The 25,515-nt window shown below is 55.8% G+C and overlaps 1 protein-coding gene, 1 long non-coding RNA gene and 1 pseudogene across 4 annotated transcripts in view; 1 reads left to right on the plus strand and 2 right to left on the minus strand.

The window, feature by feature from the left end:
* LOC105527924 (paxillin) overlaps nucleotides 1–25,515 on the minus strand; it is a 42,072-nt gene continuing 16,557 nt past the window's right edge. The window contains exons 2-13 of one of the 2 annotated variants that reach the window (XM_011964416.1): nucleotides 15,551–16,310; nucleotides 13,410–13,636; nucleotides 12,977–13,092; nucleotides 12,433–12,569; nucleotides 12,112–12,313; nucleotides 11,186–11,321; nucleotides 5,150–5,251; nucleotides 4,695–4,865; nucleotides 4,319–4,492; nucleotides 3,657–3,738; nucleotides 3,364–3,512; nucleotides 1–2,114 (exon numbers count right to left, since the gene is read on the minus strand). In XM_011964416.1, coding sequence (XP_011819806.1) covers nucleotides 1,848–2,114; nucleotides 3,364–3,512; nucleotides 3,657–3,738; nucleotides 4,319–4,492; nucleotides 4,695–4,865; nucleotides 5,150–5,251; nucleotides 11,186–11,321; nucleotides 12,112–12,313; nucleotides 12,433–12,569; nucleotides 12,977–13,092; nucleotides 13,410–13,636; nucleotides 15,551–15,557 — 1,770 coding nt within the window. In that variant the 5' untranslated portion in view covers nucleotides 15,558–16,310 and the 3' untranslated portion in view covers nucleotides 1–1,847. The remainder of the gene's footprint in view (nucleotides 2,115–3,363; nucleotides 3,513–3,656; nucleotides 3,739–4,318; nucleotides 4,493–4,694; nucleotides 4,866–5,149; nucleotides 5,252–11,185; nucleotides 11,322–12,111; nucleotides 12,314–12,432; nucleotides 12,570–12,976; nucleotides 13,093–13,409; nucleotides 13,637–15,550; nucleotides 16,311–25,515) is intronic. The other variant, XM_011964417.1, reaches the window with a different exon arrangement.
* Nucleotides 486–2,300, plus strand: LOC105527923. Its single transcript, XR_001004292.1, has 2 exons — nucleotides 486–657; nucleotides 1,909–2,300. It is a non-coding gene; the product is annotated as an uncharacterized LOC105527923 (long non-coding RNA).
* LOC105527922 lies at nucleotides 5,263–11,092 on the minus strand (annotated as a pseudogene). Its single transcript, XR_001004291.1, has 2 exons — nucleotides 8,767–11,092; nucleotides 5,263–6,697 (listed from the first exon to the last, which is right to left on the minus strand). The product of XR_001004291.1 is annotated as an uncharacterized LOC105527922 (transcript).

Here is a 25,515-nt window from a genome sequence, read left to right on the forward strand (position 1 = left end):
TGAAAATCATGGGCAAACTTTATTGGCATAAATCACAGGAATTGAAATGGGAAAAGCCAGGTTAGAAGTTTACAGAGAAAAAATAAAATCAAAATCAAATTTTCAAATAACCATTGACTCAGAGAGTAGACCCCAGAAACCCCAGTCCCTCTTGGGGAGAGTCTGGGGGAGTCACTGTAAACAGAGCGGTAAGGCCTGTGGGTGGAAGTGGAGACATCAGACCTTTGGAGGGGCCAGGCTGACCTTCCCCCACAAACAAAGGAGGGACCCTCTTCGGAGACCCCAGCACACTCGGCTTCTGCCAGGAGGCCAGTGGAGTGGTTTGGACTCTCACCATTAGATCCCAGTGGGGCCCCTTTCTCTTGATCAGGAGCCCAAGGCCTGGCTCCTCTTTCATCCTCGGTAAAGAGCTCTGGGGCTTTCCCCAGAGGAGCCTGTCCCTCTGTCCCAAATCCTATCATGCTCCCTTATGACCTTCTTTCCAGACCCCCTGAGTGCCGATCCCACCTGTGAAAGGGGAGGAGCAGACGAAGGGATATGCCCAGAGGAAATCAACAAGACCAAAGAGACGTCAGAGTCCTGATGGCCAAAATCAGACACCAGCTTTCCTGAGAAGGCAGAAGAGAGAGCCCCACAGAAGCGGTGGGGGCTCAGAAGGTTCAGTGGGTTCACAGGGGAGCAGAGGCTCCTGAGGGCTTACTCATACAGGAAGCAGCCCCCCAAAACATACTTTCCCCTTCTCCTCCCGCAGAAACAGAACAGATGAGGTTCAGAATTCTAGGCCCAAAAGGGTACGACACCCTTCAACCAGTTTCAGTGAAGAGCTTGCTGGCCTGGGAAGTAAAGAAGGGGTTTCCAAATACAGCAGTTTATAAAACAGTCCTGGTGAGCTATGAAGTGAAAGAGGGGGAGTCACAGAGCTGCTCCCAGTTCACCTGCTTGTGCTAAGAAAAAATAAAATACAAATTGCTTCCCCACCCCGACCCTCAGTACAAAGCAAACTCCACACCAGGGCCATCATCAGCGACAGGCCCAGTGGCGGTGGACAAAGAAGAGAATACAAAAGGGAACGTCTTTAAAATCTCTTCAAAATCATTTTGTATAGAGAAGTAAAAGCAACTCAGGCGATATGAATTCAAACCTCAGTGTAGAAATCTATCAAAGTCAGTACAGTGTCCAGGCACGCCGTCCCGGAGACGGAGGAAGTGACTAGAAAACATTATTGCTGGAGAGGCTTTTCTCAGTAGAACCAGAGCAGGTATAAAAGGGGAGGGCGGGTAAAGGCAGGGGCAGTCACCAGGCCTAGGGCACTGGAAGGGTAGGAGGAGCACAGAGAACCTTCCATGGGCCCTTGGGTTCTCTGCCTTTGGATGGATGGATTTATGCTGGCATTGTCTGGAGGGAGCCGGGTGTCCCCCAATAATCACAGAACGAAGACAATTAGGTCAGGGGGGAAATAAGGGTAAAAAGAGACCCCAACAGACCCTGCCTGCCCTTCCCTGCCCTCCGGCTGCACTGTGGAAATATGAGGAAGAGATGGCTCCAGTGTGGGGTGCTGGCCAGGCCAGTTCATGGGGACGTACGTGGGCTGGGGTGGGGCCCCCAGCCTCTACCCCTGGAAAGGATGGAGTGGGCAGCCTGGGGAGAGCTGCAGGAGGGAGGAGGGGGCCCAGAGGCTCCGGCAGGGGTGAAGACAATCAGGGGGACCCCTCACAGCCCTGTCCCTCCTGCACCAGCCGAGAACGAGGGTTCCAGTTTACCCCTTCACCCCCGGGCGAAGTCTCTGGGTCACAGTAGCAGTTGGGGATGCTGGCTGGGGAAGGGGGGCAGAGACAGGGGCAGGGCGCCTAGCAGAAGAGCTTGAGGAAGCAGTTCTGACAGTAAGGCTTGTCGTTCTGCTCCTTGAAGGTGCCCTTGTTGAGCTGCTTGAGGCAGAAGGCACAGACGAAGTGCTCGGGGTGGAACTTCTTGGCCATGGCGGTGATGCAGCGGCCAGTGATGGGCTTCTGGCAGCCGGAGCACAGCGAGCCGCGCCGCTCGTGGTAGTGCACCTCACAGTAGGGCTGCCCGTCGTGCTCGAAGAAGCTGCCGTTGACGAATGGCGTGAAGCATTCCTGCCAGGTGGAGAGAGGGGCTCAGGGGGCTGTCCCTCGGGCTAGAGCAGCACCCAGTATGATGGGGCCCAGATGGGCATGGTCGGCACACTTGGAGTGACTCCTACTTGCTAGGCATTTACTATGTGCCATGCTGTCCTAAACACTTATTTTTTATTTTTATTTAAAAAAATTTTTTTGTAGAAATGGGGGTCTCACTATATTGCCCATGCTGGTCAAACGCGGCCTCCAGCAATCCTCCCACCTCGCCTCCCGCAGTGCTGGGATTCTTTAATTCTTCCAACAAGGGAAGCAACTGAAGCACACAGGTGAAGTGACTTGCCCAGGGTCATGCAGCTACTGAGTTCACAGCCTGGATTCACACACAGGTCTGACTCCTGAGCACTTAGCCAGGTGGCTGCAACAGTGTTCCCAGAAACACAGGTGTGACACTGGTGTGTGGTTAAACTCTGCATCCTAGATTCTCATTGGAGGTTCACATCACATATAGGTAGAAAAGGCTCTGAGAGGGGCTGGGCGTGGTGGCTCACACCTGTAATCCCAGCACTTTGGGAGGCCAAGTTGGGGGGGCGGATCACCTGAGGTCAGGAGTTCAAGACCAGTCTGGCCAACATGGTGAAACCCCATCTCTACTAAAAATACAAAAAATTAGCCAGGCATGGTGGTGCATGCCTGTAATCCCAGCCAATTGGGAGGCTGAGGTGGGAGAATCACTGGAACCCAGAAGGCGGAGGTTGCAGTGAGCCAAGATCGTGCCACTGCACTCCAGTCTGGGCAACAGAGTGAGACTCCGTCTACAAAAAAAAAAAAGAAAAGAAAAGGCTCTGAGAAGTCCTGCAGAGAACAGTGTTTCCCAAACTCATTTGGTCACAGAGCCCTTGTTGAATCCCTAATAACCTCTGTGGGGCCCCCAGAATGCAGTGGTTTTGGAAACCACGGCCCACTTTTGTCGAGTCTGCTAAATACTTGCATCATCTCATTTAATTCTCACATACTCACCTCCCAAATAGGAATGGCCCAGGGCTGCTGCACAGGGCTGGACTGGGGGACATGTCTACCTTGCTCCTGGTTTGTCCCAGCCTCAGTACAAACCCTGGCCCTGGACTGGAGGAAGGAGACCCCTGCCTGCTCCCCCCTTAATAACCCGAAGGGAGGTCTCCGAGCTGGATGCAGAGAGCACAATGAGCAAGACCCCTCTCTCCCCACCGCCTGCTCCTAGCCCCTCCAGATGTGTTCAGGGGCTCCTTACCCGGCACACAAAGCACTCAGGATGCCACAGCGTGTTGAGGGCCGAGATATAGTTCTCCAGGATGGCCCGGGCGCAGCCGCCACACTTTGGTGCGAACATGTCGAAGTAGTCCTTGCGGCAGTAGGCCTTGCCGTCCTTCTCGTGGAACCCTGGGGAGCGGGGGTTTTGGAGGCACAGTTCATTCCGGCTTCCAGAAGAGGAGCCACTCTGACTGCAACCTCAGCAGCGTCTCCCACCCCTACCTCCCGGCCCTCCTGAGAGGCGGCGAGTCAGTCCGCTGGTCCAGCCCGTACCTTCAGGACCGAAGAAGGCTCCACACTGGGCACAGAAGAAGTGTTCAGGGTGCCACGTCCGGTCAAGGGCTGTCACCACTTTCTGTGAAAGCCAAGTGTGGGATCAATACTGAGCTCCACCCCACTGGGCAGATCTCACAACTGAGATGCCCAGCAAGGCCGCCTTCCACCCGTAGCTCATAGCCACAGACAGAGCGAAACGCTCCCAACATGGGGGTCTCTCCTAACTGTGCAGTGAACGCCTCTAAGAATTCAGAGTTACTGAGGATGGGACAAGCCACACACACACCCTCTCTAATCCTCATCCCAAGCAGAGGGCACAAGTTCTACTGTGACTCCCATTTTATACGTGAAGACACAGGCTCAGAGAGACCAGGCATTTCCGGAGTTCCCGGAGCGGGGGAGTGAGGCCGCTGTCGTCCCGCTCCATGTATGTCCTCAGGCCTCCTGAGTCCTGCGACCTTCTGGGAGTCTCCAGAGACGGGAAGCGAGATGGGAGGTGAAGGGAGGTGGGGCTGCCTGATGCACATCGGGACAGGCTGTGGTTCAGGTGTGGGTGTGAGTCCAGCCTCACTGTCCCCTAGCCCTGTGAGTCTCCCACGGCACCCCATGAACCCTCAGAGGGCTGCAGTGAAGCTGGAATGAGTGGAGAAGGAACTCACATCCAGGATGGGGCCGTTGCAGTAGTAGCAGCGCGGGGAGAAGAGGTTGTGGTAGTCCTTTTCACAGTAGGGCTGTCCATCCCGCTCGAAGAAGTTCCGGGATCCGATCTCCTCCTGGCAGTGGGTGCAGACGAAGTGCTCGGGGTGCCACGTCTTCCCCATGGCGGTCACAACCTGAGGAGGAGATGGAATGTGGTCCAGGGCCGAGGCCAGCCCCAGAGCACCCCCACCCCTACAGAGGAGCCCACAGGGCCGAGGCCAGCCCCGGGGCACCCCCACCCCTGCAGAGGAGCCCACAGGGCCGAGGCCAGCCCCAGAGCACCCCCACCCCTGCAGGAGTCCACTGGACACACCCCTGCCCACTCCCCCTCATCACCTGCCCGGCGATGGGCTTCTTGCAGGCCCCGCAGACTCCTTTGGCGACCGTGGCGACCCCCAGCTTGTTGAGGTCGGACTGCAGGCTCCCCAGCATGCTGTCTAGCTGGCTCCCGGGCTTCAGGGGCCCCCCAGGGGGGGAGCTGCTCCCTGTCTTCCCCTGGGCCATGAACTGTGGAGACAGGGAGGGGCTGGTCAGGACTCCTGAGGCTCAGGGTACGGTGTCTGGCAGCAAAGGGATGGGGGTACTTTTCTCCCTCCTGAACAGATGAGCTGATGGAGACAAGAAGTACAACCTCCTCCAGGGGCCAGGAGCCCTAAAGTGGGAGTGACATCAGCAGGACTCATGGTTGGAGGGGCCCACTGGGGTCAGAAAGGCTCAGGGCACCCAGCAGGCACGGCCAAGCCCAGGGAGAGCACGACACGCAGGACACCCAGCCCAGCCTTGGCACTGACCCCTCCCTCGTCCTGCCCTCCGGGGCTGCTCCGCCCGCTGTCCCGAGGCCAGCCAGCCGCCCAGCACCGCTCCCCTTCCGCTCTTTGCTCCAGGCCCTGGATCTTAGATAGGGGAAGAGATGAGGGTAAGAAATCTTTTTTAAAAATTAAAGAAGAACGAATACGGGACCTTGTCACTGGACTAAAAGGGAATCTAGGATGAGATCTGAGGGTTTCTCCCCCACCGGCAGGACCAAAATTGGGGAAAAAAATCTGGAGAAAAAGAGCCCTGAGAGAGAGGCCCAGGGAGAAAAGAAGGAGGACAGGGAGGGGAGTCAACCAAAGGCAGAGGACATGGCAAGGGGAGGTGGCCAGACTCAGTGAGGAGGCCTCACCGGGCACTGGGCCTGGGGGTTGGAAGGGAGGAGACAGGTTTCTGGTCTCCTTCTGGAGTGGCTTCCTTCCTCGATGTGAGCCCAGGGCAGTACCAAGGACCAGTCGAGGAAGGAGTGGACACAGGCGAACCCACAGGAAAGCAAGAGGGCGGCAGACCTTCCAAGTAGGGGAATACCAGGGTCAAGGTTTAAGGCAGGACTGTGGTTACTGTGCTGGGGCTAGTGGATGGAGGGATGGAGGGTATCTGAGTGTGTATGTGTGTGTCTGCAGAGTGGGGGATGGCTCAGGCATTAGGACAGGGGACAGAAAGGGAGGGGCTCCTTTAAGGCCTGCCTGCATCGGGGGGAAGAGCGGGTCCTCATCGGTCTGGCAGCCCACGGACCTCATGGTGTAGGGTGCAGGAGTGGAAAGGGTGGGGCCCTGCACCCCCTCATCATGGGGCTCTTCCCCTGCACTCTGGACCCCAGAAGAACCACAGGTGTAAGCTGAGGGCCCCAGAGGGGAGGAGGTGGGCAGGCTGGGCAGGGGAGAAGAACTGCTGGCCGCGGCGTCTGTGCGATGCTGGAGCAAAGGGACAGAAGGAGAAGCCAGGACAGAGATGGTTCTTCTCAGGGGAATGGGAGAGCCAGGAGGGAAGACAACCTGGGGAAAAGAAAGGAGGGACAGCGATGAGGAAGAAATCGCCAGCTCAGCCCACAGGGGTGGGGGCACCTCCCCAGGCTTCCCCTGGGCCTTCCCACTCTGCACCAAGAGTGGGGCCAGTCTTCCAAGGTCACAGGAGGCAAGAAACTCCCACCCTCCCCAGATCTCCCCTCCGGCCAGTACTGGGGCCAGAAGAACCTGGACCCCAGGTACTTGGCTCTGGCCCAGCCCCAGCCCTGGGCATCTTCTCGCCACCTTCTCTACAAGCTGCCCCCCGGCCCGCTTCCCACGTGGCTGCACGGTGATGACGATGCCCTCGGTCAGCCAGTCCTGGGCAGAGGGCCCCGCTGCCTCCGCCGGCTCCTCTGCCTCAGGCTGGATGCCTAGCCGCCCCTGCAGCTCCGCGATGAGCTGCTCCTGGGATGGGGTCCTGCTCAGGGTGGCAGGGTCCAGCCGGCGGCGAGGGGAGGGCTCCCGGGACATGGGGTGTGCGTGGCCCGTCTCCCGGCTCCTCCTGATCACAGATCGGATCTAGGGGGAGGGGAGGGGAGGCTGTCACCGTCCTACTCCGAGCTTGCACACGCTGCTCAGGCCACACTCAGATGCCTCAGGAGAGGCAGCACAAAAGAAAACCACCAAAGAGCCAAGCAGAGGTGGGTGGAGGCACGGGGAGGGAGCAGATTGGACTGGCTCCAGGAGCACAGGCTGCCAGCGAGACCTCTGATCCAGCATTCACCTCCAAGTTGGCCACTGACCTTAGGCAAGACACTTAAGTGCCGTGGGCCTCAGCTTCCCCTTCCTTAAAATGGAACCACAGGATTTTCTTAGCTTACCACACAGGGTTTGCGCAAGAATTATTCCAGAGGATGTAAGTGCATGCCCTTGACAAGGCATACGGCTTTTTCTTTCTTTCTTTCTTTTTAATTTATAATAGAAAAAGTCTTTCCTTCCAAGAACTTTTTTTGGGGGGTACGGAGTCTCACTGTGTTGCCCAGGGTGGAGTGCAGTGGCACGATCTGGGCTCACTGCAACCTCCGCCTCCTGGGTTCAAGAGATTCTCCTGCCTTAGCCTCCTGAGTAGCTGGGATTAAAGGCGCGTACCACCACGCCTGGCTAATATTTTCTTTTTTTTTTTTTTTTCCTTTTTTTAATAGAGACGGGGTTTCACCATGTTGGTTAGGATGGTCTCAAACTCCTAACCTCGTGATCCGCCTGCCTTGGCCTCCCAAAGTGCTGGGATTACAGGCGTGAGCCGCCGTGCTCAGCTGGCCAGGAACTTTTTTAACTAGTTTTTTTTCTTATTTATATTATTATGCTAATATTACACTTACATTATGCTATTATACTTGTTGGTAGTGTTTTGAGGGGTTTTGATTGTTTCGTTTTGTTTTCCAAAGAGGCATAAAACTTGGGAGATTTGGGTTATTTTATTTTTGGTTTTTTTTTTTTTGAGACAGTGTCTTGCTCTGTTGCTCAGGCTGAGTGCAGTGGTGCGATCACAACTCACTGCAGCCCCAAACTCCTGGGCTCAAGTGATCCTCCTGTTTTAGCCTTCCCCGCAGCTGGGACTATAGGCATGAGCCACCACACCCAGCTAATTTTTAATTTTTTTTGTAGAAACAGGGTTTCGCTGTGTTGCCTAGGCTTGTCTCAAACTCCTGGGCTCAAGCGATCCTCTTGCCTCAGCCTCCCAAAGTTCTGATATAACAGGCATAAGCCACTGTGCCAGGGTGGGGCATAAAGTTTTTTGTTTTGTTTTTCTTTTTTTTGTTTTTTGAGACCGAGTTTTGCTCTTGTTGCCCAGGCTGGAGTGCAATGGCGCAATCTTGGCTCACCGCAACCTCCGTCATCCGGGTTTAAGCGATTCTCCTGCCTCAGCCTCCCGAGTAGCTGGGATTACAGGCATGCGCCACCATGCCCAGCTAATTTTTTTGTATTTTTAGTAGAGACGGGGTTTTTCCATGTTGGTCAGGCTGGTCTCGAACTCCCGACCTCAGGTGATCCACCTGCCTCGGCTTCCCAAAGTGCTGGGATTACAGGCGTGAACCACCACGCCCGGCCCGACATAGTTTTAATTAAGTAAAAAGCAAGTAATAAAACTACTGTCAGCCATGGCCTATTGAGGGACCACATGCTGTGTTCTAAATACTTTCCAGGAATTATCTCATTTAGGTCTCTGGACAATCTTAATGGAAATGGCCTATTATTCTCCCCACTTTATAGATGAGAAAACTGAGGCTGAGGGAGGGGGTTGCCCAAGGTCACAGAGGTAGCAAGTGTTAGAGATGTGGTTTGGATCTAGGTCTATCTGGTTCCAAAGTCCATGCTTCTAACCATTTCACCACATCAGAATGTCAAGGCTAGCTCATCTGAAAGGAAAAAGCCTTAACAAAGCAAGAGGTGTGTTGATGCTATGAGAAATGCCGGGTCCACAGAGCCCACTGCCAAGTGCTGACTGTCAGGTCCGGCCACAGTGTCTCAAATTTTCTGTCCAAGCAGACACGCGCAGAGCGGGAGGGGCTGCATGCAGTTAGCGAGGAGCAGCCCACACTCAGACCCGCCAAGGGCCATGCCCAGCAGCCATGCGAGCTGGCGCCTGCCTGGCCAGAGGTGGAAATCCTCTCCGTGGTGCTGGGTGTGCTTGTGGCCATGGCACATGGAAGCTCTGGCTGTTCCTTCCCGGCCTGGGTGGCAGCTTCGGTGGTGCCCTCTGGGCTCCCTGGGGTTTCAGGTCCCTGGGTTGGCCTGGCCACACTTCCCCTCTCAGTCATCTTTGCACCTAGCTGCTCCATGGTAACTGAGGCAGGGGAGCTGCTTCCCAGCCTCCCTGGCTCTGGCCTTGGCCTCTCCTGCTGTAGGCCACGTTCCTCCGTGAGAGTCCAGGTATCTGGGAAGACAGCCTGCCGGTCCACTGCCACTATAGCTGGCTCTATTACTTCTTGGAAGCTTCGAGCAGCTCCAGAAGGGGGCATTCTCTCAGGCCTGAATACCTCTGAAGCCCATGGCTGCTCCCTTGTGGCAGCCAAGGCCTCCTCTGGGCACGAAGGGCTGGCTGGTGGCCCCTGGGGCTCCCCAGGCTCTTGGGGACCTATGCTCCCAGCATAGGGTACAGTGTGGCCGTGGGGAGCCCCAGAGAGCTCACGTGTGAGGGTCGGCAGGTGCCTCCAATCTCCACCCTGGCTCTCTGTGCCCACTGCCCACAAAGAAGCCTCCACAGAGGGAGACCTTGAGTTGAGGATATCAGGCATCACCCCAAGACCAGCCAAATCAAGCCAGCTAGGGGCCACAGGAGGTAGAAGGTCTCGTCCACTCTGCTCAGTACAAGGGAACTCCGGAGTGTGGCCCTGGCCTCGAGGGGAGGGTTTAGTGGTGGGTGGCAGGAATACAGATGGTATGGGAGGAGGAGAAGGAGGAAGGGAGCAGTATGAGGATGGAGCAGAGCCGGGCAGCAGCCCCGGGGCACTCAGAGCCACAGTGGAGGAGCTGGTCTGGAGGAGGAGAGAGAAAGGCAGAGGGGAGGAGAGAGAGAGATGAGGGGAGTGAGGATGGCTGCGTCCTGCAGGCGGTGGGCTCGGCCTTAGGGCTAACCAAGGTGGCTGCAAAGCTGACGCACAGGACTGACCCTTGAAGGAGACCCAGATCCCAAAAAGGCTTCCCTGGGTTTCACATGCTTAGCCCTTATCAAATCCAAGCAAGAGAAAGCAGCCACCGAGTCATGCCTGTGCAGCCACCCCGGGAGGGTATGAGAAAGAAAAGACCATGGTGAGGTGGACAAATGGGGAGCCAGGTGGCTAGGGAAGACAGCCCCAGGCACAATTGGAGGGAGAGCCAGCCCCGGGGGGCTGCTAAGCCCACCTCGGACACTGGCCCACCTCAGCCATGTCCCTCCGGACAATCCCAGCTTTCCTCCACCCCGAGTCCTCTACGTCTTCCAAGTCCTTGCTCCAGGGATCTGACTAAAACCACTGCTGCTTCTGGCATCAGGACACAGGCTGTCTGAGAAAACGGCAGTCTTACAAGCACCGGGGCACAGCTCCCGAAGGCCAGGCCCTGAATCCAACTTACTTGCTTCTGACTATGGTGGCTCAGAACCACTGGCCTGGAGCTAGAACTACAGCATGCAAGGGTCACAGGGCCAGGCTCAACCCTCCACCCCAGCCACACTCCCATCTCCCACCATGAAACCTCAACTGGAGGGAGGCTAGGAGGCACCATCAAGACCAAGGGTGCAGGGACCGCTCACTCCCCTCTCATATTCCCTAGATCGTGCCCCAAAGGTCTCCAGCTGACCCACGTGGAAGTGTGAAGTCAGCAACTGCTGGTGAGTTCTGTCAATATTAATCCCCATGGAAACACTGTATCCTCTAAATTAAACATCCCAGGCCTGGTAGGACTGGGGAGACCCAGCAAGGGAGGGGGAGGGCAGGTACCTCGTGCAAGGCTGGCCCCGCGGTTTCCCACAGACATGCTGGTGGGAACTGAGAGGCCCTGGAGGGCGAGAGGGAAGGATGGGAGAAGGGTAGTGAGGGAGGCTTGTGGATTCAGGAGCAGAGGCAGAAAGAAAGAGGATGTGTTGAGGACAGCTAGCGTGGGAGATGGGGCTCCAGGGCAAATGACCTCCCAGGCACAGGCTCCCAAGTCCCACATGGCCCAGCACAGAATGCCCTCCCCTACCAAGAGCAGCCATCAACACAAGGTTCTTTGTCCCAGCGTCCCAGCCTCCTGATCCCCTTGACCTGAGTGGCTGGGAGCACCCGGGGAGGAAGGAATGTCCCAGCTGAGCACTTCTCCAGCTTGTCTGCCTTCACTGGCTACTGCAATCCTCAGGCAGGCTCACCCGGCCCTCCCTCCCCTATCTCTTGGCATCACAGCAAGGCCAGGGCATGACACGGTCCCTGGCTCAGGGGCAAGGCACCCAAACACTGAGGTACCAAGGTCTAGCTACCCACACTGAGGTAGGGGAGGAGAAGGATGAGGGAGGGGCAGCAGGGCAGGGAAGACAGAGGGTTCACAGGGCACCTTGAAATCCGACAGCGAAGCCATCAGCTCGTCCAGCTCCCTGGTGGCAGAGGAGGCTGAGATGCGCGTCTGCTGCTGGGTGGAGGTGACGCGCTGCGGGCTGCTCATCTCGCCCTGGTTCACAGTGATGGCAGGGCTGCAGGGTGGGCATGGCATCAGTGGGGAGCCCAAAGTCAGCCCCACACTTGCCAGGGATCAAATTGATCCCTCAGCTCGGACATGGGGTCTCACCATCCCCACGCCCAGGGAGGCCCACCAGCTCCCAGTCTCTCCTGGGGACCCATCATTGGGTCAGAAGAAAGGGCAGCTCAGTGGCACCAGGAAGTGCCAGGAAGACTCCTCTAGCCCCTAGCCCAAGTGAAAGGTGGCCTGTGAAACAAGCCCAAGCGCCCTATGTTTCCTCCACAACACCGGACGTGGAGGTGAGGCTACTGCAGTAACACAACGGTGCTGGTAAGAACTCGCGTGTTGGGCACTCACCATGCGTGCCACGCACTGCACACCAGAAACCATACTAAGTGCTTTACATGGATTACTGGTTCTCACCCTTACTGAGGTAGGTGGTCTTATTCCAGTGATCCCATAAGCTCTTGTCCCATTTTACAGATGGGAAAACTAAGGCTTGAGAGCTGACAGTAATTGTCAGAGCCAAGAAGTGAAACCCTACTGTGTGGCCCCAAAGCCTATGCTAAGAGCTGCTAAGCTCCAGGCACCCTCGGCGTGCACAATATCTGTCCTTTCTGACTGGTAGTGACTGACTGAAGGCAGGGATGGTGTCCATGAGACTCTCCACTATCCCCCCAGTGCCTGGCAAACGGCAGACACTGGAGGGAATGGGTGATACCAGGACTAAGGGGACAGACACTGGACCCAGGGCAGGCTGAACCAGCCCTTCCCCACCTGGGGAGAGCCCAGTGGGTACTCACACGGGGCTGGGCACGGAGCTCTCCAGTTCATCCAAGAGACTCTCCACGCTGGGCCGCACGTCCTCCAGGCCCCGGCCCCCATTCCGCTTAGGCTTCTCTTTCGTCAGGGGCCCAGCTTTGCCTCCCAGGGGGCTGTTAGTCTCTGGGACACCATAGTGGGGGCTCAGGGCCCCAGGAAGCGGGGGGCTTGAGTTGGCCTCATCTTGCAGAGAGGAGAGAAAAAGGCTGCTCAGCCCTTGAGCCCTCCTGGGATGTAGAGGTCAGCAGGTGGGCCCTGGGCCCTGGGCCCTGGTAGACCCTGCCCCAGGGACCCGGTCCTACCTGCAGGGAAGCCTGGTGGGTTATGCTGCACAGCATTCAGTTCCAGCAGCAGGCGGTCGAGTTCAGAAAGGTTGCTGCCCAGGGACGTGCTCATTACGGTGGGTGAAGGCTCAGCTGATTTCTGCTTGTTGGGGAAGCTTTGAGAGGCAAAGGAAAGAAGACAGTGAGAGATGCTCTCTGGCTTTGTACTGGCTTGGCAGTTCCCAAATTCCCAAGGAGAATAAGGCAGAGGAGATGTGAAGTCTTCCCCCACAAGACGACAGAGGGTAGGGAAGGGACTAGTAAGAAGAGGGGAGGAAGGAAGTCTTGCTTCAGTTCCTCAGCTACACACAGATGCTGTGACAGCCCAGAAAGTCCACAGCATGGAGATGGCACTGATGAGGCAGATGGGCCCATCGAGAGGCCTTCTGCAGCTTAAACCAGAAGAACCCCACACAGCCCAGTCGCCACGCCTGCTCCTGGGCCTCCGCTGCCTCCCACCCTGGCCAGGTTCCTGAGATTTCTAAGCAGGAGGAAAGGTGCCCTGGGCAGACTGGGGCAGTACCTGTAGACGTGCTCCTCCTCACCCACTCGGGAGCATGGAGAGCCAACGCTGTCCTGAGGGTTGGAGGCACTGGAAGTTTTGGCACTGGAGCCGTACACAGGTGATGAGGACTGAGGCTGTGAGAAGGAGAACACTCAGAGGCTACCCCAAGGGGAGAAAAAGGAACAGGGGCCAGGAGCAGCTCGAGTCACTCCCAGGAGGCCCCTGCCCACAGCCAGCCTCACCAGGGAATTTCCACAGTCAGGCCAGGAGACCTGTGATTAACCACTTGGTCACTGCCCCACTCACGTGGTGAATAGAAAGAGCAGTGTCTGGTTGAGAAGGGTCGACTGCCCCAATTCCATTCCATCCCCTGGTTCCCTAAGCCCCTGCCAGGTAAGTTCCCTCTGTCCCCCAGCCTCCTCCACCTTCCCAGTCCCTGTCCCCGCCTCACCTGCTGGTGGATGAATCGGGAGCCACTGGGCTGCCACTGGTCTAAAGGGTCAAGGATTGTGCCATTGAGGGCCTCGCTGGACGGGGGTGGGGGGACGGGGGGTGGCACGGCGATCTCCTGGTATGTGTGGTTTCCAGTTGGGTATGAGTAGGGGGTCTCCTCCGACAAGAACACAGGCCGTTTGGAGATGTGGGAGGTGGTGGACTCCAAGTCCGCCAGCAGGGCGTCTGCAAAGAGAAGGCACGGGGAGCAGGTGAGAACCGGGATCCTGGGGACTCTCCCATGGCAGGGCCCTCCCTGCCTGCACCTCAAGAGTTAATGCCTTCTAGCACCTGCCCCACCCATGGGAGAAATGACCAGCCTCGGGACAGGAAGCGAACCAGCCTAACCAAGAGCCGGCTCCCAAAGCTGACTTCTTCTGGCCACCCAGGACTGAAGGTACTCTATAGGTGGGCTCTGGGGCTGCCCCGTGGGATCTCCTACCTCTGGGAGTCAGGCACCTGGTGCTGCGTTCCCTCCTGACAGGGCCACGCAGCCGCGAGTGAGCAGTGCCTGCCTGGAACTCTGAATCTGCAGGGCAACGCGGAGAGAATGGGCGGGAGGGGCCCCACGTCACAGGGAGGGGCCCTGGCGGTGCCAGGCCCTCATTTGATTTCTAAGAGCTTAGGCTTTCTCAGCCCCCGACTGGAAGGGGCACACAGAATAGTCCCTGCCCTCCTGACCAGGTGGAAGCAGAAGCCCAGGCTCCAGGTTCCTCCTGAGGCTCCAGGCTTATGGGGTAAGGTGTGTGGGGAGGTGGGGGCTGGAGTGAGGCTGGTGCAGCGGTCCCCACCCGCTCAGTGAGCAGGGGGCAGGACTGCTCCGTTGGCTGTTTCTGCAGAAGTCTGGCAAGCAGCCCGACCCCAGAGGCTCCAGGCCCCCACTGTTCTGCTTTTAACAGCAGCAAAGGAGCCAAATCAGCCCTCCAGTGTAAGCTTCCATTACCCTGGCACCTGGCAGCCAACAGGGGGCACTAGGTCTCCCCAGTCTCCAGAAAAGAAGGATATAGATAGAGGGGCAGGGGTAGGACCTGCTGACCCCCACCTCCTCTATCCCCTCCTGGGACCCTCAACAGCCCCACAGCTCAGACAGCCTGGCCCTGGATGCCACAGCCTCATTCCTGCCCCGTTCACAACTTGCTCACTCTCAGCTCCCTGGTAACCTGCTGGGTCACTTATTAGTTTATTGCCACTTATTAGTACCAGGCACACTGCTAGGCATTCTAGTGGCATGTACAAGGTCTCCGTTAATCCCCCTAATACCCCCTGTAGTTGGAATTCTGATTCTCCCCACAGGGATGAATAAAGCTGGCTTGGAGAGGCAGAGGTCAGACGTGTTTGCTCCAAATAACAAAGCCAGTGAGTGGCACAATTGTTTGACTCCTCAGAAGCCCCAAACCCCAAAAACCTGGCCTGTAAGAGGCCACTATGACTACCAGATGACGCCACACTTAAAGGGTTCAACTTCCTGAACGCTGGAAGTCCAAGCTGTGAGGCCTGCCAGTGTGATCCTTCCTTGTGGCCTTGCTCCCAGTCCCCCAACCTGTGTTCAGAGGAGGGAAGAGAGAAGCAAGGCCCTCACCCAGGGCCTTGGTTTATGGGGCCACACCTTCTCCCAGCTGCCTGTCCTGATCTCCTACCCTCAAGGCTGGCCACACCTACCCCTGGTGTGTACAACAGAGGGGATGTCTGTTCCAAGGCCTAAGACCCCGGGTCTTGTCTCCTGACCTCCAAGGAAGGTCAGGTCCTACAGCCTGCCCCGCCCCTCCAGGTCCCATGGAGGAGGCCTGGCTTCCTGTCTCTAGCAAACCGGAACTAGAAGGAGTTGGCAGGTATCTAGGTAACAGCAGAAAAGGAACCAGTGTCCAGCCAATCCCCACAGCCTCTCCAGCGCCACACCTGCTGTCTTGGCTGCACGCAGTGTCCTCATTTCCTCTGGGCCCAATCAGCAATGGGCGGGTCCCTCTTTCTCCACCACGGGCAGGGCCAGCTAAGAAACCCCATAGGACTCCCCAGAGCAGGCAATGAGTGCAACCCCGGTAGGGGCAGGAGCAGCTGCCATCTTTGAAGGCCCACTGGGGCCAGGAACTTCACCTTTGTTACCTGCCATCCTCCTCACAACGCCACTAGCACAGATGGCATAACTGCGGTTCAGAGGCAGAGTCACATCCCACACTGCCACGGCTGGCTGAAGTGAGAATGCTGGACTCTGAACTCAGGTCTCTTGGACTCCAAACACCCAACAGAAGACAAATGGTCAGGCTTCCTTGTCAAACATTTTGAATCAGGGACTCCACCAAACGCCCGCTCCACCACAATGTGATTCTAAGCCTGGGCTTTTGGTTTATGGATTGGATTCTGGTTTACGATGTCAACAGGCTCTTGGGAGCACAGATCCCTAGGTTGGTGGAGTATTGGTGAGAGGATGCAGTCCTGGGGCACAGAGACAAAAGATCACTCATTCTGAGGTCGAGCCACACCTGAGTTCAAGCGCCAGCTCCCCTCTCTACTATCCATGCCACATGGCAAATCGCTTAGCTTCTCAGGGCCTGTTTTCTCAGTAAGCTCTTGAATAACTCTGACCTCAAAGCACTGGTGTGAGGTTTATAAGGGCCAGCAGGTACACTGGAAGCTGCAGACATCAGCTGCAAATATCAGGCTCTCCAGACCCAAGTCACTCTGCAGGAGGAAGCTCCATAGCACAATGGAAGCTACAAACATCAGATCGGATTTGCTCTGTAAAATCCAGAATAAGGCCTTCCTCCAGGGAGAGCAGTGTAGGTAGGATGCAAAGTACTGCCTTCTCCTGTCTCCTAAGTCTTTTCTGGGTAGAATACGAGCAAAACATGGCAAAGAGGGCAACCTTGAAAAGGAAAGGAAAGTAATAAAGCAATATTCAAAGTGCAGCATGTCCCAGCCTGGGCAATACAGTGACAGCCTGTCTCTACAAACAATGTAAAAATTAGCTGGCTGTGGTGGCGCATGCCTATAGTCCCAGTTACTCAGGAGGCTGAGGTGAGAGGATCACTTGAGAACAGGAGTTAGAGATCAGCCTGGGCAACATAGTGAGACCCCATCTCTACAAAAAATTTAAAAATTAGCTGGATGTGGTGATAGGAGCCTGTAGTCCCAGTTACTCAAGAGGCTGAGGCAGGAGGACTGCTTGAGCCCAGGAGGTCAAGGCTACAGTGAGCTACAATTGCACCACTGCACTCTAGCCGGGGTGACAGAGAGAGACTCTGTCTTAAAAAAAACAAGCAAACCATGGAGTGTAGATGTCAGGGAGAAAGCACATCATTATTCAGTTTCCTCCAAAGATTTGTCCATTTGAGGGACAGAGAAAAACCCCAGCAAGTCCATCCACCAGCCACAGGGTCTCTGGTATGGCTTCCTCCTTTCTCTCAACTCTTCATCCTCACCTAGAGGTTTGGACAGGCAAGAACTAGGCAAGAGGGGTAGGGGTTAGTGCCTCCAAACCCCCCAACAAACTCCTCAAGAAAGAACCAGAAATATAGGAGGCAAGCCAACAGCAGACTCCTAGCTTTACTTTGGTTTCCAATGGGTACAAATACCTGAGACTTCCCCAAGGCTGCAAAATGGTTAAGGGTCAAAGTCCCCTTGCAAGGTCAGCAAATGTCCCCTCTGGCTTGAGCAAAGAGCCGGCAGACACTGTGCAGGAGTCCACTTGAAGGCAGAGCCCCATCGCAGCAGGGTCCCCCAGTGTCCAGCTCCAGCCTTTCCCTCCGCTCTAAATATTCCTTCTACTCATACCCCAAGGAAGGTGTCAGGCTATCCACTCTTCAGAGAAAATGGTAGCCACTGAAACCATTCGAGACCAGGAATACACCCTCCCTTCCCACATGCTGGGAGGACAGGTTCCCTCATCCAAGCTAAGGAAGGCCTCAAACTTCCTTGGCATTACTCTACTAAGTTTCCAGGTCCAGGCTTGGGGCCCTCCAGACCCAAGTCACCCTGAAGGAGGAAGCTCTCTCTGGGGCTTCCCAACCACTTTCTGGAGGAAACGCACCCTGAATTCTGCAGGTTTTCTGTCTCTCTGGGCCAGCGAAAGTATGCAACATGAGGAGTAGGCCAGGCTGTCTCGAGGCTGGGGGCGGGCTAGGTGCAAAGTCCCCAGCGAGCCATGGGCAAAGGCTATGTCCTGGCTCCGCCCTGGCAAGGAAGGGGTGCAGACTGTCTGCTGCTGCCCACCAGAGGGCACCATTGGCCCGTCAGCTTCCTGCCACTGGGAGTAACCAAAGGTAACCTCGTGCAATCTTAGAATTTTCTAGCAGGGGAAGACCGGGGAGCCCCTGGCCATGGGTGCAGCGGGGAAGTTTCAATCCTGAGAGAACAAGGCTGAGTTGGAGGAACACAGCAAGCTACTAGGAGGAACGCAGGTGGCCTGGGTACACGCTATCACTTGAAGGCGCAACCCAAGGGTGACATGCAGGGCTCTGGAGAACCAGAGGGGTGCACGCCCTCGCTTCCAGGGCCCTGTGCAAATGCAGCACTGTATGGCCCCCATCTGTACCCCATGGATGCACCTGGTCAGAGCAACAGCATGGAGCAGCTGCAGCTTTGGGCCGGGAGGCCGCCCTGGGGCAGGTGGCTGGGCAGAAACAGCGCACCACGGCCAGGCTGAGAGGAAGAGGCCCTTCCCCGGGCCTCAGCACCCGACTGAGCATAATCCTTACGGTGGGAGCTGCTGGCTGGAGCCGCATAATCCTCCAGTGGGAGCCGCTGGAGGGTTAAGGTGCAGACACCTTCAGCCCACTGCTCCGAGGAGGAGGGGACCGGTTCGCCTGCATTCCAGAGCAAGTGCTGCAGCTGCGCCCCTCACATTCCTGTACCCACCCAGGGGCTCAGGGCGGAAGGAAACCTGGGTCCCTTTGTACCTACAATGGGGATGTCCCCCAGACCGTGGCTTCTGACACATGGCACTCAATACCAGATTAAAGAGGATCAATGAAACCCTTCCGTCCCCACCCCCAACTGCAGCATAGAAACAAGCCAGGCTTCTTCCTCCTACCCAAGCCCCTGCCACTTCTTAGCGTGTGATAAAGACTATCGAGACCAGAGGCCTGGAGCTGGACAGGCGCCAAGAGAGAGGAGATAAAGGTCCATCTCTCTGAGGGGGAGGGAGGACCCAGAGCCATTCCATTCTCTCCTCCCAGGCTCTGAGAATTTTCAGTGTTACAACGTATACGGTGAATCCTGAGTCACCTGGACTCTGCTCAATGGCTGAATTGCTCGGAGAGGCTGCTTAACTGCTTTTGTGCCTCAGTTTCCTTGTCTGCCCAATAGGAATTTCACCATTTTACTCACAGGATTGGGACTACATGAGAAAAACAGATATAAAGTGCTGACTTAGCACAGTGCCTGGAATAGAGCACACAGGAAATGGGAGTTGCTAAGTAGATACAAGCTTCTTCCCAGAGAGGTGTTGAGCCCTAGGAGGGGAAAGAAATCACCTCCCCGTCCCATACAATCCCTGAGGGCAAAGGGTGCTGCCCTCTAGTCCCAGATCAGCAGGAAGCATGTGGGGCATGGAGCCAGCTTTTCCATTCCTTCCTGGAGTTTACAGGCTGCCCTGCCACACCAACCCCAGCGCCAGGGCCCTGTGGTCCCTGCCCACCTTTGCCATTTTGGACTCCTCCACCAGCAGTCCCAGGCAGAACCCACCTTGTATTCTTAAGGCCACGGCCCCACCTTAGCACGCCTTGTATTCTCGAGGCCTGGCCTAGGAGAGGCCCACAGTAAGAACAAGGTATTTCTCAGCCACCTCACCCACCTTCTTCTGCAGGCCAATTTCACTCAGCTTTCATTGCCCCAGGCAGGGAGAAGCCAGTGCAGCTTCCTTAGGAGCTGACAAGCCGAAGGAAGGAGCAGCAAATACCACCCTGAAAGCTCCAGCACCAGCAGCAACCAGCTGCCATAGCACAGGGGCCTTTCCCGCAGCCCTGGGCCAGCTGTCCCTCCCTGCCATCCGATAGGAAACCCAGACTCCCAGAGAGAAAAGTCCCTGTCCTAGGGGGTCTGGGGAAGGCCAGTCTCATGGCTTGTCTATCCTGTTGGGTCCAGAACTCTGGACAAGGGAGGGTCCCAACTCCCTGATGACCACCTGGGCAGCCTTGGTAGCTCTGAGTGTCAGAGAAGCTGCGGCCTCCTTACAGTTGCCCACGCTCAGGGATATGAGCAGTGAGCGGGGCTTGGCCCTTCCTAAGGAAGGAGCTATGTAAACAGCAGGACCAGCTCAGGGATGGTCTCATCTCAGCCCCTTTGGTGAGACTCTTCCAGATTAGGAAGGAAAACAGAACAGGAAGGCGGGTCTCCCCCCTCCCCCGGCTCCAAGTTCCCCTCCCCTTCCCCAGCCCGGAGCACATGAGCAGTTAGAGCAGAGGTAATCTAATCCGCAGTGGGGTGCTTTCACTCAGTGAGTAAGTCCCCAGGAATGGTGAGCTGGGTATATTTATCCTGATAACCGTCCGTCCTCAGTAAGGGCCAATCCACAATTAGGCCAGATCCACTCTGCCCCACCCACCCCCAGCCCAGGGACCTAGGGCCTGGACGCTGACTAGGAACTCAGTCTCCTTGAGGGGTCTTCCCTGCCAATTTGGGTTCTTGTCAACTGTCTCCTCTCCAAGAATTAAGCTCCAGAGAGCTGCGGCCTTGTCAGTCTTGTTCGACGCCATATCCCGAGCAGCTAGAATGAATGGCTGAATGACAGAGGGGCTGTGAAGAGGAGGAGGATGGGGAGGCAGCAGTGAGCAGAGCAAACAGCCAGTGCAGAGGAGGGGACCTGGGATGCCCTGATCCCGGGCCCAGTGCAGAGGAGGGGGGCTGGGATGCCCTGATCCCGGGCCCAGTGGATCAGTGGGGGCCCCTCAGCGGATCCTCTAACCTCTCTGGATGTCTTCTCTATCAAGAAAATGGGCAGAACCCAATTTGTCCCCATTCCTAGTAGCACACTCTGAGGAGGAGATAATACGATTATGGGTGAGATTTATATAGCACCTTTGAGCTCTTCCGAGTTAGTCTAAATCCAAGATTCTGCTATTATTTGAATCCCAGACAGGAACTGCTCTCCTAAGAGGATGGATGAGAAACGATCAATACCATAGTGTCATGTAAATATTTAATAGCCATGCCTGGAGGTTACAAAGACTCAGCCACCAATTCTCCTCCGCTGACTCATACCTCACTCAACAGGAACTGCATTTTACCCTCACAGCCCTGAAGGAAGTGTGGGCTGGGGGGTGACACACAGGAAGCCAGGGGAGAAGGCCCGGGAGTCTTCCAGTCAGCCGCCAGGGGAGGAGGGGTGGTCATTTGGATAAAGTGGCTTCCTACAGGCCTAGCTTAGGAGGGTGGCTTCCTGTGTGCTGACGAGCTCTTCCTTGCAGAGGCTGACACAATATGAGTGTGCTGGCTTTATTGGCTGCCTGGCTTGTGCCCAAGGTCACAGGGCACAGGTAACCGGAGACCCGAGAGAATAAAGGCTGCAAGGCAACTCCAGCAGTCACCCTGAGCTCCAGGCAGAAGCCCAAGTGTGCCAGGCCCATCTGCACCAGGCACCCACACAGGGCCCACCCGTCAGGCTCCTGGCTGCCGCCACTTCCCCATCAAATTGGGCTCCAGGAGCTTAAGCAACAGCAGGTGAGACGAGGCTGAGGCCGCCCAGGTTGACTCTGAGCATCTGTATGCATCTGCCCTGGGCTACAGGCACAGGAGTTCAGGCCAGGCTGGCCGAATACCAGAGTCTTTCTCTTCTTTTTTCTTTTATTGAGACAAGTCTTGTTCTGTCACTCAGGCTGGAGGCCTGATCATAGCTCATTGCAGCCTAGAATTCTCGGGCTCGAGGGATCTTCCTGCCTCAGCCTCCCAAGTAGCTAGGACTAAAAGCTTTTAAAAATTTTTTTGTAGAGACAGGGTCTTGCTATGTTGCCCAGGCTGGTCTTGAACTCCTGGCCTCAAGCCATCTTCCTGCCTGGGCCTTCCCAAAGTGCTGAGATTACAGACATGAGCTACCATGCCCGGCCCCAGAGCCTCTTTCATATTGTAAGAGACTCATCTCTCCTGTCCAGAATCAGTGGGCCCCTCCCTCCTCCAGAGGTCCCAGAACATTGTGGACACATTTCATTGGTCAGATGTCATCCACCTCTTTAGGTCACCCAGAGATGCTAGACCTTTTAAGGTCAAGTCTAGGGCCCCATTCCAGGCCCAACTCACAGCTCCTTCAATGGGTAAAACCCAGATTCGCATACAAAAAGACAGCCTCAAACCCAGGAGACTCATGGGCTGGAAAGGTTCTTAGCTGTTCCAAATCTACTCCAACCCATTCCTGCAATCTGGGCTCTTCCAGGCAAGTTGATCTGTTGCAGAGCAGGGCGGCTCCTTGGGCCTCTCACCCCTGCTAATCACCAACAGAGGTTAGGAGGGGCTCAAAGTGAGTCATCATCCCACAGAGACCCGAACAAAAAGTTCAAAAGTTTGCCTGTTCCTGAGATGAGCTGCAGTTTTTTTTTGCGATGTTTGTGGATTTCATAGCATGTTACCCACTCTGTTAGTCGGGTTCTCACTAACCAGCCAGCACCTTCCCCTTTTTTCAGGCAGCAAGGTCATTTCCCTGAAGTCAGCTCTCACTTGCCTGACTTCCCCAGTTCTCTTTTCTAAGTCCCTTTAATAGCTCCCACATTAAGCTGGTCACCAAGTCACATCAATTCTTCCCTCGCAGGGCCTCTCCCTGTCATCACTTGCCTTCCTTTCCTTTCATCACACACAGCCAGCCACTTGGACTAGCATCCGAATCCATGCTCAGTGCCTTCCTGAACTTGACTGCAGCCCCCTGCCCTGGGTTCTCCCAATCTAACCCCTCCTGCAGACACCATCGGCCCGAACTTCCTGGCACCCAGCCTTTTTGGGGCATGCTTCACACTTCACTCTGGCCTCTCCCACTAGACTGCAGGCCCTCTGTGGGCAGGAACATCCTCCCACTCCTGAATCCCCACAGCATGGATACCCTCAAAGGCCTTCCTTTTTTTTTTTTTTTGAAATGGAATCTTGCTCTGTCAACCAGGCTGGAGTGCAGTGACATGATCTCGGCTCACTGTAGCCTCCACCTCCTGGGTTCAAACAATCCTCCCGCCTCAGTCTCCCAAGTAGCTGGGACTACAGGTACACACCACGCCCGGCTAATTATTGTATTTTCTTAGTAGAGTGGAGGTTTCACATTGTTGGCCAGGCTTGTCTCAAACTCCTGACTTCAAGTGATCCACCTGCCTCGGCATTCCAAAGTGCTGGGATTACAAGCATGAGCCACTGTGCCCAGCCCTCACAGGCCTCTTAGAGGGGCTTGAATGAATGTGTGCAGACCACGGGGCGGAGTTATAATACTCACCCACTGTTGCCCTCTCTGCCTATAAAACAAGGCCAGAAACCCTGGGGATGCCATTCTGTTCTTGACGCTCTCAGAATATGGCCCCAAACTAACCTTCACTGCTTCCTTGGTCCCCCTCACTGCAGCCCACGTCTCTAGCCAAATTGGGCTCCCTGCTTCCCTTTTCGCCTGTGTGCCTTTCTTCACAATACTGAATGTGCCCCACCACTACCTCTATCATCTTTCACCTGGTTTGAGACTCTCACACAAGGACATCCATACCCCCAGGGAACACAGGAAGCCACCTCAGGATAAACCCAGAACACTTAGAGGATCAAATGTACTCAGGGGCAAGAAATGTAAATCATTGTCTTAAAACAAACAAAGCTACATTACTGAGTCAAATGCAAAATACAAGTGAAATTGTAAGGTAAAAAGAGAGGCTTCAAGGCCTGCATGGTGGTTTATGCTTGTAATCCCAGCACTTTGGGAGGCAAGGAGATTGCTTGAGGCCAGAACTTCGAAACCATGTTGGCCAGGCCAAGGTGGTGAAACCTCATCTCTACTGAAAATACAAAACTTAGCTGAGCATGGTGGTGCATGCCTGTAATCCCAGCCTCTTGGGAGGCTGAGGCAGGAGAACGGCTTAAACCCAGGAGGCAGAGGTTGCAGTGGACAGAGATTGCGCCACTGCACTCCAGCCTGGGCAACAGAGCAAGACTCTGTCTCCAAAAAAAAAAAAAAAAAAAAAACCAGATAAGAGGACGTTTTGCACATGCTCACGCTCTTGGGGACTTTTAGCAAACAATTTTAAGCAGCACCACAAAGCCCCCACTGTCCACACATAAAACCACCCTGCCCATATCACAGATTTGGCTGGTCTGGCATCGCTGGGAGCTGGGACAGTCACACAGTTCTTTGGACACCCTCCTGGCATCCCGCCTGCATGGCAGTGTGGTAGAGTGGAAGGAATGGGCCTTCTAACAGTGAGGAGGATGGGTTCAAATCCGCCACTCACTAGCCTGGGTGACCAGTGACTAAATCATTCTGGGCTTTAGTTTACTCAGGCACCTCATAGCACACATAGTGAGTAATGGATGAAAAAGAATGTGAAAGCCATCCTGGTGACTGGGATAAAATAAACGTAAGCCTCCCACTCTGACACACAGGAGACACTCAGTCAGTAGATTCACATCACTGATTTTCATCTCCCGTAAGGCCAGCAGGGGGAGGTGTCGGAGCCAAGGACTGCAGCCAGGGATCCTGGGAGCTGTGACAGGTTGTCACTAACTCAGCCTTCTTGCTGAGCAAACCACTGACCTCACCCTCTGTGTCTCGGGTTCATTCCAAGTTCTCCTTGGAGAACGTCAGCTGAGCCCAGGCGCCTCCGACTCACTGCCTAGCAAGGACCGAGGCAAGCGAGGGAAGCTGCAGGGCCCCAGCGCCTCCACCCCCACCCCATCCCTACTGCCTGCCGGGAAGTCACAGCTGTCTAAGAAGCCTGTGGCTTTGAACCCAGAATCGCGACAATAGAAGGAACTGCCCAAGCTCCACGGTAGCTCCCAGAGGAACCCAGGAGAGAGCAGCCTCTGCTCCTGCCACGGAAGCTCTGACCCCAGCAGAGTGCCAAACAGGGATCCAAAGACGGGGCTGTGAGGCCAGAAAGCAGCTCAGGAGGGGGTGAGGAGTGGAACAACCCTTCCTGAGAATCCACCAGGAGCCCAGCCTTGCAGGCCCATTTGTTGCCAGGGATTAGAATGTGGACACCCAGAGCCGCCCCATGAGGCCCCACGAGGACAGCGCTGCCTGACTGCAGAGATCACCCATGTTCTTCCCAGGACGCCCCACAAGGAGAGGAATGATCGCTTTCAGCAGCTGTCCCTCCTCTGCTCGTCACCACTCTCCACTCCCACAACACACATCCCCAGAGCCCCCAGAGGAATCCAAAAAGGCAGGCTGCTGGGTTCTGCTCTGCCGCTGCCCACTCCAGGTCTCCGGTTCTCTTTTCTTTCTGCCTCCTCCTCACCCTCTGCCTCAGGAGGGGTCTTGAGCTACAGAGCAGCCCCTAGCGGTGGTACAGAGAGCTCAAGAATTCTGAGAAGGCTGGTGCACTCCATGTTCTGGCCTCACTTGTTGATGTGCAAGGCCGACGCGCTCAAGTGCTTTCCCCCTGTGCTACGCTGCTGGTGGGCCCATCTGAACCCCAGGATGCAAGATGGGCCTGCCCCAGGAACCAATCTCTGACCTCACACAGATGACATCAGAATCATTAGGAGACACACAGGCAGACAAGGGACTCCACTGTAAGCACCAAACCAGCCAACGGGGGACAGTCAGCAAGACAGCCAGCCTAGATTTTCCAACCCACAGTCAGCCTAGCTGTCCCCTTCAATGGACAGCCACCTGTCTCATCCAAGCACTTTTCCCACTGAGCAAAAATGTAGGCAGTTCCATGTCTTGCCCTCTGTACTGCTGTTTTTACCTACTCTGTGTCTGGGCGCAAGAGGGCTGCAGAGGGCACAGCACGCTGGGGAAACACAAGTCTGAGCATAGAGCTGTCCTCAGCCACTGCTTCTCGACCCTGATGTGCCATCAATCAGCCATGAGGTGTGCCACCAGTCCCTGGCTAATCATCCTAAGGTATGGACATCTGCAACTGATTTTTTTTTTTTTTTTTTGAGACAGGGTCTTG

Source organism: Mandrillus leucophaeus, unplaced genomic scaffold (assembly GCF_000951045.1).
Source record: "Mandrillus leucophaeus isolate KB7577 unplaced genomic scaffold, Mleu.le_1.0 Scaffold7, whole genome shotgun sequence".
In the NCBI taxonomy this organism is placed as follows: domain Eukaryota; kingdom Metazoa; phylum Chordata; class Mammalia; order Primates; family Cercopithecidae; genus Mandrillus; species Mandrillus leucophaeus.